A 12,573-nucleotide genomic window follows, 5' to 3' on the forward strand; every position below is an offset into this window, starting at 1 on the left:
TCCAAAAGACAAGGGGCTTAAAGGGGTCAATTCTACATTCACGACTACCTGGGTTCAAATACTAACAGATGTGTTCAAATACATTTATGTGTTCTGCCTTCATGGATACAGAGGGTTGACCACACTATGCCATTTTATATAAGGAACTTGAGCATCTGTGAATTTTGCTATCTGCAGGGGGCAGGGAGGAAGAGTGTTCCCAAAACAAATCTCCCAGACACCAAGGGATAACTGATTCACATTTGACTAATGGAATGAACTTGAATAATTTAATCTTGGTTTAATTGGTGTTGGTTTCCTTTTTTAACAAAATTTAAGCATTTGAGATAATTCACATAAACATTTAATTCAGTTCCTGACAAGTAAAATGTGCCACAAAGTATTATAATGTAGACCTATATATTAAAATCTAAAATTGTCTCACTAAATTCCTGAAGCTCCTACAATGTCATGATCTATACTCACCACATGGAAAGCTGATATATGACATGGCTAATTCTTGATTAGCCACCACTGAAATGTTCTGCTCATTGGATCAAAATTGCTACTAACATACTTCCCAGCCTTTGAAAACCTGCCAAAACTCAGAAGTTCTCAAGAGCACTTCTTGGCCACTCCCTTGGTGAATAGTGATGGAGTCAGATCCAACTACAATCCCCAGCCAGACCATGGCAACTGACAACCTAGAAAATTTTCAGCAGAGAGAATGACACAGTAAAAACCAGTATTAACAACAGTACAACTTCAATATCAGCCAGTAACAGAAATTCAGAGGTTTTCATCTCGCCAATCCCAAAGAGGCTTGAATAATCTTCCAAATCTACCTTTCATTTACAATTCCAGTTCTTAAATATGCCCCAGTGTTAACAGCCTGTACACAAAATGAAAGTGTCTTATTAGAGCTGCTTAAAGTCTTATTTTCAAGTTACACGAATACACAGAAATTTAAGAAATTCCTTAAATTCCAATAAGTTCCCATATCCTGAGTTATGAAGTTCAGAGTAGAGTTTCAGCATTAAATAATGACACATATCAAGTTTCAGACTATTTATTCACAAGTGTAAACCCCAATACAATACACCAACATGATTCCGTGCATTTAGAGGGGAAATATTTCCTGGTTAAGTGGAAAATTGTGCGGATGGCTTCTGGAAGACCTTCATTCTAAGCAGCTTTAAGTGAAATATTTCATTTAGAAGTCTGGACCTTCTTTCTTCAGTTTGCTGTAATCTACGTTCACAGAGTAGAACTTGGAAAAGAAAAAAGATATTTTAATCATATACACAAAGATGCTATAGATGTTTAAGATCATTTTTATTCAGCTTTCTATAGTAACAATTATAGACGTGAACTTTTATTAGAAATATTTAACAATATAAAAATCAAACAAAGACGTTAAAATTCCAGTCCTTAATAATGGTTTTGGTAAGGTAAAAATATTCAATCTTCCTTAGAAAAGCAGAGTCAGTATGATCTGTTGGAACTTCAAGGTGAATAATTATGAATTCTTCTGACATATATTTCCAGTTTTTACGTTTTTCCTTTCATCTCTATTATGTACAGGAGTGAATCTTCAACAGAATGAATATCAATTATCATCCCTATTTGTTCAGCAAAGTGCCATAATTTAGATGGGAAAGATTTAAAGCAATAAAGATCAGCTAATAATATAAAGTAATGCTTTGTTGCATGTTTCTTTCTGTTAGTTGTTACATACAAACTGGCCTGCTTTGATGACTTTTCTTTCCATTTTTCTCTCTCCTTCACTTAGGGGTTTCCTTAATTTCCTAACCCAGAATGCATCAAAATCAAATTTACACTTTACCACCTTTGGTATAAAAGCTTTTAAATATATTTAAGTGTATTTTGGAAAATTTTTAATTTCCATAAATGTCTCTATATTCAACTTAATTTGAAATATATTTTACTATCATTTCTTTAAAAACCGCCTCTCCCAATAATTTTTTAAAAAATGATTTATACTTGAAACTGCTCTAGCAATCCTACTAAAGAAACATTAGGATTCGTAATAAGCCCAGATAAGGCTATAATCTTATGCCAGAGAATACTGAAGAGGCTACGCTCTAATTACTTGAAAACTGTATTATTTAACTCCAGAAGTATCCAAACTGCAGAATGTATAATCATTTTCTTCAGTTTTTAAGCAAGAAGCTCATACATCTGTGTCCATTATTTCTTCAAACCTTTTATTTCTTCAAACATACCCTAACTTCTTGATCTCTAATTGAAAAATTCTTAATTTTATTTGACTTTGAAAAAATTCCCAGGTTGTGAAACTTATCCTTGAGATACATATGTAGACATTTATAAACTTTATAAACATTAAAGTATGACTCAGTCATAAAGCAGTATTTTTTGTTCTGATAGAATTCTCCTATGAAGTAATTGAAAAAAACAATGGGACTTGAAAGAAACCAACTGTTCATCTGTAACATACTAACAAAATGTTAGAATATTTGTAAAAGGAACTGCAGGTTATATTTTAAGAAATAAGCATTTATTGGGCTGTTTTAAAAGATCCTGGGCACTATCGGCAGAATCATTTGTTTTATCTTAATTATCACAACCTTACTCATTCTTTATAAAAGAGGCCACTGGGATCAAGTTATATGACTTGTCAGAAGCAGGATGAAGCTCCTACACCCAAGCAGAGTGGAAAGTTCACAGTATTTTTGCTAATTTCCTCAAAACTAAGCAGACTTCTGATATGTTTGCTTTATTCAGCTCCATGTACCAGTATCAGAGTCCTCTGTTGAAGTAATTTTCAAATCTGCTTTATTTTTCAGCTTCCATGTCCCCAATCCTTTTCTCAATTTAATGGTAGCTACCTTGGAGGTTTCTCAAACAACAGCTGGGAAGGCACAGCATATTCTGATCTTGGCTTCAAGGTATTTTATCCAGTTGAGAAATGCTCCTAGACCTTCAATGCTTAAATCCTGTTAGTCTCCTCTCTTAGTTAGCTTTTGCTAGAATGTGAAATAGCAAAAAATAACCACCTTCTTAGTGGCTTTCAAGAAAGGTTTATTTTTCATTCATATTATCTGCCTTTCTAAGCTAACTGCTCTATGTTCTTTTCATTTTAAAATGAATGAGAAGCCCTTAACTGTCAATTTGGTCTCAGGAGACAGATGGGAAAGAACAATGGACGAACCGCACGCTCATTTAAAAGTGGCAGATATCACTTCGATTTGCCAGAGCAAGTCACATAACCAAACCTGATATTAAAAGGGCCAGAAAAAAAATTATCTTAGGTGAGGGAAAGAGAATGACAAATAATCTAGTCTACCTCACTGTTTAGGTTTAAGAGCAGTAGTAGACATCATCCATGCCAAGCTCTCAAGTTTTTGGACCTGGTTCCCTTCTATTTCTGCTTGCAAATGTCCCAATTCTTCTAAACTCATCTCTTGGCAAGTAGAGCCAGCCACAGCCCACTAACATCCTGTTTTCCAAAATCTTTTATGATGAACTCTTTAAGCACAAGGTCTGCCTTCCAAGTTACAGCAGGTGACACTTTATCAGATATTTTGCCATTGCAGGATTCATTTTTCCAGGCTCTAATACCAGTATCTTAGCTCTTCACAGCCCAATCTACGCCACACACATTAGATTTCTGCTGCAGCAACATTCCATTTCCAGCTCACGTGGCCTTATTCTGGCATGTGTTACCATATTCTTGTTGCTGCTGTTCAGTCACTAAGTCGTGTCTGATTCTTTGTGACCCCATGAACATCATATTTTAAAACACTGGTAATCAGTTTCATTATCATAATCACCTGGGGAGTTTTCTGAACTACATACCAGAGATTCCAATATGCTCTTGGGGTGAGAGGACCAAGGCCTGGGTTTTTTTGTTGCTGCTATTTTCTTTTTTAAAGTTTATTGGATATGGAATCATTTTCTCCAGAATGGACTTAAATTTACAGGAGAGAAAAAATAGGATGCTTGCATATCATTTTCTGAGGCAAAATGTGACACAAATTAGATGGCTCACTTCAGGTTCATCAGTACATTGTTTCTTGTAGAGAAATCTGTTGGAGATTTGGAAGCCCAATTATAATCAGAAGGTGGAGCAGAAGGCTTGGAGTCTGCAAAAGGTGATAATTATTTTAAAAGCTGCTGTCATCAGTAATGACAGCTGCTGCTGCTGCTGCTGTCGCTTCAGTCGTGTCCGACTCTGTGCGACCCCGTAGACGGCAGCCCACCAGGTTCCCCGGTCCCTGGGATTCTCCAGGCAAGAACACTGGAGTGGGATGCCATTTCCTTCTCTAATGCATGAAAGTGAAAAGTGAAAGCGAAGTCGCTCAGTCCTGTCTGACTCTTTGCGACCCCATGGACTGCAGCCTACCAGGCTCTTCGGTCCATGGGATTTTCCAGACGAGAGTACTGGAGTGGGGTGCCATTGCCTTCTCCGTGTAATGACCGTATATATCTACAATAAAGAGATATATCTGCTAAAAGGTCCTAAACACTTCTTGCTCTGGATACTTCTCCCTAACAGTGCTCAAAGAAACTGCTAGTTTTCGATGAAAGAGTCTGGTATAGTGGAAAATTCCCACCAAGTTATATACTTTAAGTGGGTAAACTGTATGGTATATGGTTTCCCAGGTGGCCCTAGTGGTAAAGAACCCACCTGCCAATGCAAGAGACATAAGAGATGCAGATTCAATCCCTGGATTGAGAAGATCCCTGGAGAAGGGCATGGCAACTCACTCCAGTATTCTTGCCTGGAGAATCCCATGGACAGAACAGCCTCGTGGGCCACAGTCCATCAGTTAAGTCACTCATTCATGTCCAACTCTCTTTGTGACCCCATGGACTGCAGTACACCAGGCTTCCCTGTCCGTTATCAACTCCTGTTGCTTGCTCAAACTCATGTCCATTGAATTGGTGATGCCATCCAACCATCTCATCCTCTGTCTCACCCTTTGACTCTCTGTGACAATCCACAGGGTCACAAAGAGCTGGACACAACTGAAGTGACTTAGTACACACATATGGTATATGAATCATATCCTAATAAAGCTTTGACATGCCAAGGGTTTTTTCTTTGTATATGCAAACATTTATACTCTTTATGACACTGCAAGGATTTTTTTCTTACAAAAATCTTACATGGAACCACAGCTGTATCTGGGGAATAAATGGTCTTAGATTTTCAACAACAAGGATAAACCTTATGGGCATTATGCTAAGTGAGGTAATTGAGACAGAGAAAGACAAATACTGTGTGATCATCACTTAAATAGAATCTAAAAAGTCTGAATTTGTAAAAAGAGAAAGTAGAAAGGTGACTACCAGGGGATGGAAGATGGGGAAACCGGGACGATATTAAAGGCAGAAACTTGCGACTAGTAGCTCAATAAGTTCTGGAGGCTTAATGCACAATATAGTGATTATCATCAATAGTATCATAAATGTCAGTTGCTAAGAGACTAGCTCTTAATTATTCTCAACACAAAAAAGTGATAATTATGTGACATGATAAAGGTGTTAGCTAACACTACTGTAGTAATCATAGTGTGATACATAAATGCACCTAACCAACAAGCTGTACACCTCAAACTTACACAATATTACATGTCAATTATGTATCGGTAACATAAATAAAAGTAAAGAGCCTCAGTCCATGAAATGATTCTTTGAAGGAGTAGTTTCACGAACTAGTTTTGCAGAAAGATGTCAAAAAGGTGTACCTAGAAAATTTATGGTAAAATATAAGTTTCAACTGATTTTCACTTCTTCCTACTAATTTCACCTGAAATATGTCAACCATACCAAAAAGAAAGAACCACCAACCAAACCAGCCACTAGATTAGTTACTCAAAGTGTGGCCCATAAACCAACAGCATCAATATCATCTGAAACTTTATCAGAAATGCAAATTTTCTGCCTCCACAACAGATCAAGTGAATCAGAACCGCTGGGAGTGGAGTTGAAGAATCTATTTTAACCACCTCTCCAGTGCTGCCAATGTATGCCCAGGTCTGAGAATCACTGCACTACACTACCCAAGACTGGAGAAAATGTTAACCATACTATCTCTTTTTTTCCTTAGTCAAATCAGCAGAATTGAGACATTACCTTCATTTCCCACCCAGACTCTAAAGACTGTGAATAAAGTCCTTAAAAAGATATTTATTAGAAAAATATACCATTTTAATTTAACAGAACAATCCAGCAATTTCTCCAAGTTCATTATAATAGTTTTACTTGCATCTCCTATTTCAAAAAAAGACCTACTTCATAACAAAATTTATTAAAATACACTTTCCAGCAATTCTGAAACAATTTTTAGCTTACCTTGTACTGATCATTAGGACCTAGTTTGTTCCAGGGTTCTGGGTTATTCTTTCTGTCCCAACTAGAAGAAATACATAAAACATTGTAATTACTAAAGTTACAAAATACTATTTAGAGTAGTTTTACATTCAAGAAGCTATCATTTTGAACAGATCAAATTCCACTTCCTATCAGATGAAGTAGTGTTATTTTCATTATAGAGTTGAAATATAGATAAGACCCCTAATAAGCAAACCCACGTAACAAGTTAATAAAAGGTATAGCAGAGAGAGCCCCTTGGGGCAGTATCCCTGTTCCTAACCCTGTCACAGAAAACTTTGTTTTTAAAAACAGCATTCCCTATTGTAGGAAAACAGCCCCCCAAAAACACTCAAACATACTCGCAACCCTGACTAAGTGTTTTATAAAGTTACTATTATCTCAACCCTCAATACATTACAAAGTGGGTACTGGCAGTTATACTCAACCAATGAGGAAATGCAACTCAGAGAAATTTAGATAATTGCATGAACCAGAAAAAGAAAACAACAGTAGAACTGGGATCTGAACTTACTCTAGGACAGCACATTTCAGCTTCTTTCTACTACTTGATGCTGCCTCTCTAGAAAGACTGAGGCTCCTAAATCAGTTTGGTAAACCATCAAAGTTCTAAACATTTTTAAACACTTACCTGACATCGGGATTGAACAATGCCAGGCGTGTGACATACAGTGCTGCTCCAGTCCCTCCTGCTCCAATAAATATGAAGAGGGGGATCAACTGGAAGCCAAAACAAAATGGACGAGAATTAACAGTCATCTTCAAATACCTACATACTGATAAAAGTAAACAGACTACAGTAGTTTCTACACACTGATTCCCAAATCTCTAACCATCTTTTTTTTTTTTATGTTAACACCTTTATTGGGATTTACATGCCTTAAAATTCATTAACTTCAACAACCAACGAGTTCCAGTAAATGTATAAAGCTGTGGAACCATCCCACAATACAATTTTAGAACATTCCCATCACCCCAAGAATCTCTCTCAGGGTCACTGCTGCCACACTCATCCCCACCTTCAGCCCCAGGCATCCCCACCTTCAGCCCCAGGCAACCACTAATCTGCATTCTAACTCTAGATTTACCTTCTCCTCAAACCACCTTTTTAATCTGGTCTTAAAGTTTGAAAAAAAAGGACTTCATTTTTAAAGATTTTAACTATGTTCAATAGTTTAAAAAAAAAAGGAATTTCTAGAATTTCTAAAGGATGTGAAGATAATTCTGATCTAACGTGGAAAACGTTATATTGAAATTTAAATCTTCTAAGAAAATACATCTTTTTTACCTAATAGTAAATCAAATTCCAGCTTCTCGCATGTCAAGGCTTGAAACACAAGCTCTTGGCAAATTATTTAAGCTTGCTTCTACACAGACGTTATGAAAAACAAAAATTCTGTTAAATAAAGTCTGAATGAGCATACAGAAACACACCTATATAAATACCGCTAATACACATAATCTCTGGACACGTACTAATAGCACAATTAATGCAGTTAGGCAATCAGATTTAAAACATAAATTAAACATTGCGTAATTGAGTTTTAGGACCACCGGACGTTGATGTGCAAGGGGGAAACACATGAAATATAAAAGAACTCAACGCAATTAAACTCCGCACTCCTAAAGTATCACAAAGTATCAAGACGTCAAGAGAAACTGAGGATTCCAAACTCAGAGACCCTCACATTTTCCTTAAGGCCTAGTGGTGCAATGCAGTGAAAACAAGGCTTTTAACAGCACAACAAACAGTATACTTGACCTTTCCTGCTGTCTAACCCACACAGCGCACGACTATCCCTCCTGGCACCACCGACCTGCAAAAGGACGCCCGCCCACCACACTGTTCCAACATTCTCTTTTGCCCGAGAGAATCCCTCACCTCCCCCATGCCAGGCCAAACCCCACAATGCAAGGCGTGCAAGGTCACAACTCAAGGTCCTGGGGCAACTAGGAGAACAGGACAGAGGCAAGGTCCAGCCCCGAGGAACCGTAAGGGGCCGAAGGAGGAAGCTCCCAGGGGACAGACGCAGCCGCCTCGTCCCACCGGATAGACAAGGGAAGACACTGGGAGAGAGTTTAAGAACTCACGCTAGGATGCTTCCTGGCCTGACCGATGATCTGGCGGAGCATGGTTGCGACAGAGGCCTCGAGCCCAAACCGAGAGAAAAACTAAGCCGCAAGGCCGGAGATTAAGCACTCACCGCACCTGTGAGGAGCGGACGTCCAAAGTCACTCAGGACCTCCTACCTGAAGGACCCCTGGCTCAGAGGGCGGCCTGCGGCAGGAGGGCCCGGATGCAGCTGTCCTGGATAATGCCTGTTTGACTCAGCACTTCTCGCGTCTGCTCTAATCTGGCCAAATCAACAGCGTTCGACTGCAAAGCAAAACAGTCTCACTACTATGCCTTGCATACTTTCAATGGGTAATTTTTTGCGTCAAAACTAGAAACCTACGATTGACTACACGGGCACTTTCTTGGGAGGCCCCGAGTTTGAAGAGGGGGCGGGCAGGCGGACGCACGCGCCTTGAGCTCAGCGAGCCGGGTCCTTTAGCTAGGCGTCCACGAGCCTGGTCCGCGCGCCGAGACGCTGGGGGCGCGCGTGCCGGCTGCGCGCCGCCCGCCCTGACAGCCGCTCGGGGAGCTGCGCGGCGCCTCTGGCTGCTGAGCGCCGGCCGCCTGGAGGGCAGGTCGAGTCTCTAGCCGCTGAGGTCAGCGACTGCGGTTTAAAACTACTGCAGCTGCTTCCTGTCCTTGACTGTCATTGAGGGGCAGAAGTTAGAAACTAGTAAATGACTTAAAGATGGTGGTAGTCTTGTCAATGTGATCTGGAAACAGTTCCTGGTCGTCGCTTAAGTGTTCAGGGCTTCCCTGGTGGCTCAGACCTGGTAAAGAATCTGCCTCCAATGCGGAAGACGGGTTCGATCCCTGGAACGGGAAGTTTCCCTAGAGCAGGAAATGGCAACCCACTCCAGTATTCTTGCCTGGAGATTCCTAGGGACAGAGGAGCCTGACTACAAAGGTGCTACAAAGACCTTTGCGACATTGCCACTCTCTCCTCTGCCTGGGTTTGAAACTGCATTCTAAAAATATGTTTCTATTGGTCTTGTCACTACACATAATCTTTTCCGGTATCCCAAAACTGGAATTATCATTTACCTGTTTTTTCTTTTTCTTTTTTTAACCCAAAAGTCTTCCCAGGCATTCGAAGACACTCTGAACCCCAAGCTCATATGTAGCTTAAAGCATTAATCAAATGATCACACCAGTAATTGGACCTGGAAGGAAAGTCTCCTCCTAAAAAGTAATGGGAGACCTGAAGGAGAAGACGTTAACCAAACGAAATGGAGGGAGGTGATGTATAGACAGAGGTAATAGTTGTGACTGTACGAAAGAGACTTTTTAAAGAAGGGAGGTCTGGTTTGGTTGGAACTTGAACAGTAAAGGGAGCGGGGAGGGTGGGGGAGGGTATCAGATCTGTTGAACCAGTGGTCATTTACACAGCATGGGTTTTATGCTGACAGCATTAGGGAGTTAGGCAAAAGCAAGATGTGGCTTTAAGTGATTGCTTTGTCTATGAAAATTGAATTACTGGAGATAAACATGAAAGAGGAGGGAATGGTTAAACGGCCATTGCAATAGTCCATGTTAGATAATGGTAGCTTCCACTAGTGTAGGAAATGTGATGATGAAGAAAAGATTGCAGAGATATTTAGGAGGTAGCACCAAGACTTTGTGATTGATCAAACATAGGAGTGGGAAGAGGAGGGAGCCCAAGATAGTTTCAGAGGTTCCATTCTGACTCTGTGGATTTTGATGCCAATTGTTGAGATTAAGAGAATTGGACCATAAAGAAGGCTGAGCTCTGGAGAATTGATGCTTTCGAATTGTGGTGCTGGAGAAGAGGTGGTGATTATTATAATGACATGAAGCTTATGAAGACTGGTATCTTTTTCATTCATTCAGTAAATCTTTGTTAAGTACCTACTCTGCATCTGGCACTGTTTTAACTATGACAGCTAAAGAAAAACTTGTTCCTCACTAATGGAGTTTATATACTGGCTGGGAAGACAAACAGGAGGAAAGGGGGGCAGGGCACAACCTTTAAAAGAATGGCATAGCCTGAAGACATGACATAAACTGATTAGAATCAAATAGGTCCAAGATGGCAGACTAGTGGACTTCCACTAGATTTTGAGCCTGAGTATACGCTGGTTGTAACACATAAGCAAGCTAAAAGACACACCCACAGGCACCAAGATGGTTCAAAGGCTGACAATAAAATACCAAAAAATGACCAATAGCCCAATTCCTGGAATTCTCCGTCCTTTCCCTAAAATAGTTGAAGTAATCGTCCCATTCAAGCCCGTGAAATTACTCAGCCTGTAGAAGCTAACCACATCACATTTTGCCGCTGCTCTTGCCTTCTGAGATGCCCCACACTCTGTCTATGGAGTGTGTTTCTCTCTGAATAAATTCACCTCTTAACTTTTCACTTTGTCTCTCATTGAATTCTTTCTGTGATGAAATATCAAGAACCTGAGCTTCATCTGAGTCATTGCAGATGATGACTGCTGCCATGAAATTAAAAGACGCTGACTCCATGGAAGAAAAGTTGTGACCAACCTAGACAACATATTAAAAAGCAGAGACATTACTTTGCCAACAAAGTATCAGGCTATGGTTTTTCCAGTAGTCATGTATGGATGTGAGAGTTGGACTATAAAGAAAGCTGAGCGCCGAAGAATTGATGCTTTTGAACTGTAGTGTTAGAGAAGATTCTTGAGAGTCCCTTGGACTGCAAGGAGATCCAACCAGTCTATCCTAAAGGAGATCAGTCCTGGGTGTTCATTGGAAGGACTGATGTTGAAGCTGAAACTCCAATACTTTGGCCATCTGATGCGAAGAGCTGACTCATTTGAAAAGACCCTGGTGCTGGGAAAGATTGAAGGTGGGAGGAGACGGGGACGACAGAGGATGAGATGGTTGGATGGCATCACTGACTTAACGGGCATGAGTTTGAGGAAACTCCGGGAGTTGATGATGGACAGGGAGGCCTGGCATGCTGCAGTCCATGGAGTTGCAGAGTCAGACACAGCTGATCGACTGAATTGACTGACTGACTGAGCTTCATTAGGTCCTAAAAACAGGTGTGTGATCTCAGTTGGAAGCTGTGGGTCTTGGCCAAGTTCAATTCTTGGCACATGGGTTCAAATCCCAATCTGAGATGAATGGGATAAACAAGCAAGATAATCTCAGAGACTCCTTGTAGTAACTCAGTTGTGTCTGACTCTTTATTACCCTATGGACTGTAGCATGCCAGGCTCCTCTGTCCATGAGATTTCCCAGGCAAGAATACTAGAGTGGGTAGCTGTTCCCTTCTCTGGGGGGGGGGGGGGGGGGGTCTTCCTGACCCAAGGATTGAACCCGCATCTCCTGAGTTTCCTGCATTGCAGGTGGATTCTTTACCATCTAAGCCACCAGGGACGCCCATTTTAGAGACTAGTAAACAAACAACAACAAAAAGGAATAATGAGATAGAGAAGGACATAGAGGTGTGGAGGAAAGAAGTTTATTTTAGTAAAAGTGAATGTGGAAGATTCCTTTGAGGAGGTAATATTTGAGCTGAAACCTAAATGAAAAGAAGTTAACCTGCTGAAGATCTGGGAGAAAAACATTCTGATTGTATAGTTTTGAGGTTTAAAAAAATAATAAAATGCTCAAGGGAGGCAAGAATGGCTGACCCATTAAAAAATGAGATCAGAGAGGTTATAAAGGTGTCTCCGACATTTACTTTATAAACTATGGTAAGGAGTATCATTATGTTAAAAGAAAAGATCAGCACAAAAATCATGGAAGGTACTTAGATGTGAACACAGAAGCCCAAGATTAGTAAGTGTAGGTAGGCTTTCAGTAAAGAAATTAGAAGGGGAAGATCTGTCCTTGCAATATTTAATTTTTAATGATAACAATTGGTAATAAGTAAGTAGGTATACAGGAATGCCATTACTAATAAGAAAGTAAAATCCAGTGACTCTTTTTTCAATGATTTAGTTTCTAGAAGTGACAATAATACAGGTAGTCAAGTGATGCCTTTGGAATCATTAACAAAGCAGGGTTGTGCTGTGGTTAGTCTCTTAGTCCTGTCCAGCTCTTTGCTTCCCCATGGACTGTAACTCACCAGGCACCTCTGTCTATGGGGATTCTCCAGG

General features: G+C 40.1%; 1 protein-coding gene across 1 annotated transcript; it reads right to left on the bottom strand.

The window, feature by feature from the left end:
• Positions 1 to 1,032: 1,032 nt before the first annotated feature.
• Positions 1,033 to 9,172, bottom strand: NDUFA4 (NDUFA4 mitochondrial complex associated). Its single transcript, XM_043872773.1, has 4 exons — positions 8,452 to 9,172; positions 6,992 to 7,080; positions 6,322 to 6,382; positions 1,033 to 1,249 (listed from the first exon to the last, which is right to left on the bottom strand). Exons 1-4 carry the CDS (start codon positions 8,491 to 8,493, stop codon positions 1,193 to 1,195), a joined length of 249 nt encoding a protein of 82 aa, XP_043728708.1. The 5' UTR covers positions 8,494 to 9,172; the 3' UTR covers positions 1,033 to 1,192.
• Between the last annotated feature and the right edge of the window lie 3,401 nt (positions 9,173 to 12,573).

The sequence above is a fragment of the Cervus elaphus genome, chromosome 18, assembly GCF_910594005.1.
Source record: "Cervus elaphus chromosome 18, mCerEla1.1, whole genome shotgun sequence".
Classification (NCBI taxonomy): Eukaryota; Metazoa; Chordata; class Mammalia; order Artiodactyla; family Cervidae; genus Cervus; species Cervus elaphus.

Bases quoted from the DNA above. Each gene is read 5' to 3' on its own strand.
- NDUFA4 (XM_043872773.1), bottom strand. From the start codon at position 8,493: ATGCTCCGCCAGATCATCGGTCAGGCCAGGAAGCATCCTAGC. The intron at 7,081-8,451 runs GTGAGTTCTTAA...TTTGGCTTCCAG, and splicing joins AGGCCAGGAAGCATCCTAGC to TTGATCCCCCTCTTCATATT. The intron at 6,383-6,991 runs GTAAGTGTTTAA...TATTTCTTCTAG, and splicing joins TTGTTCAATCCCGATGTCAG to TTGGGACAGAAAGAATAACC.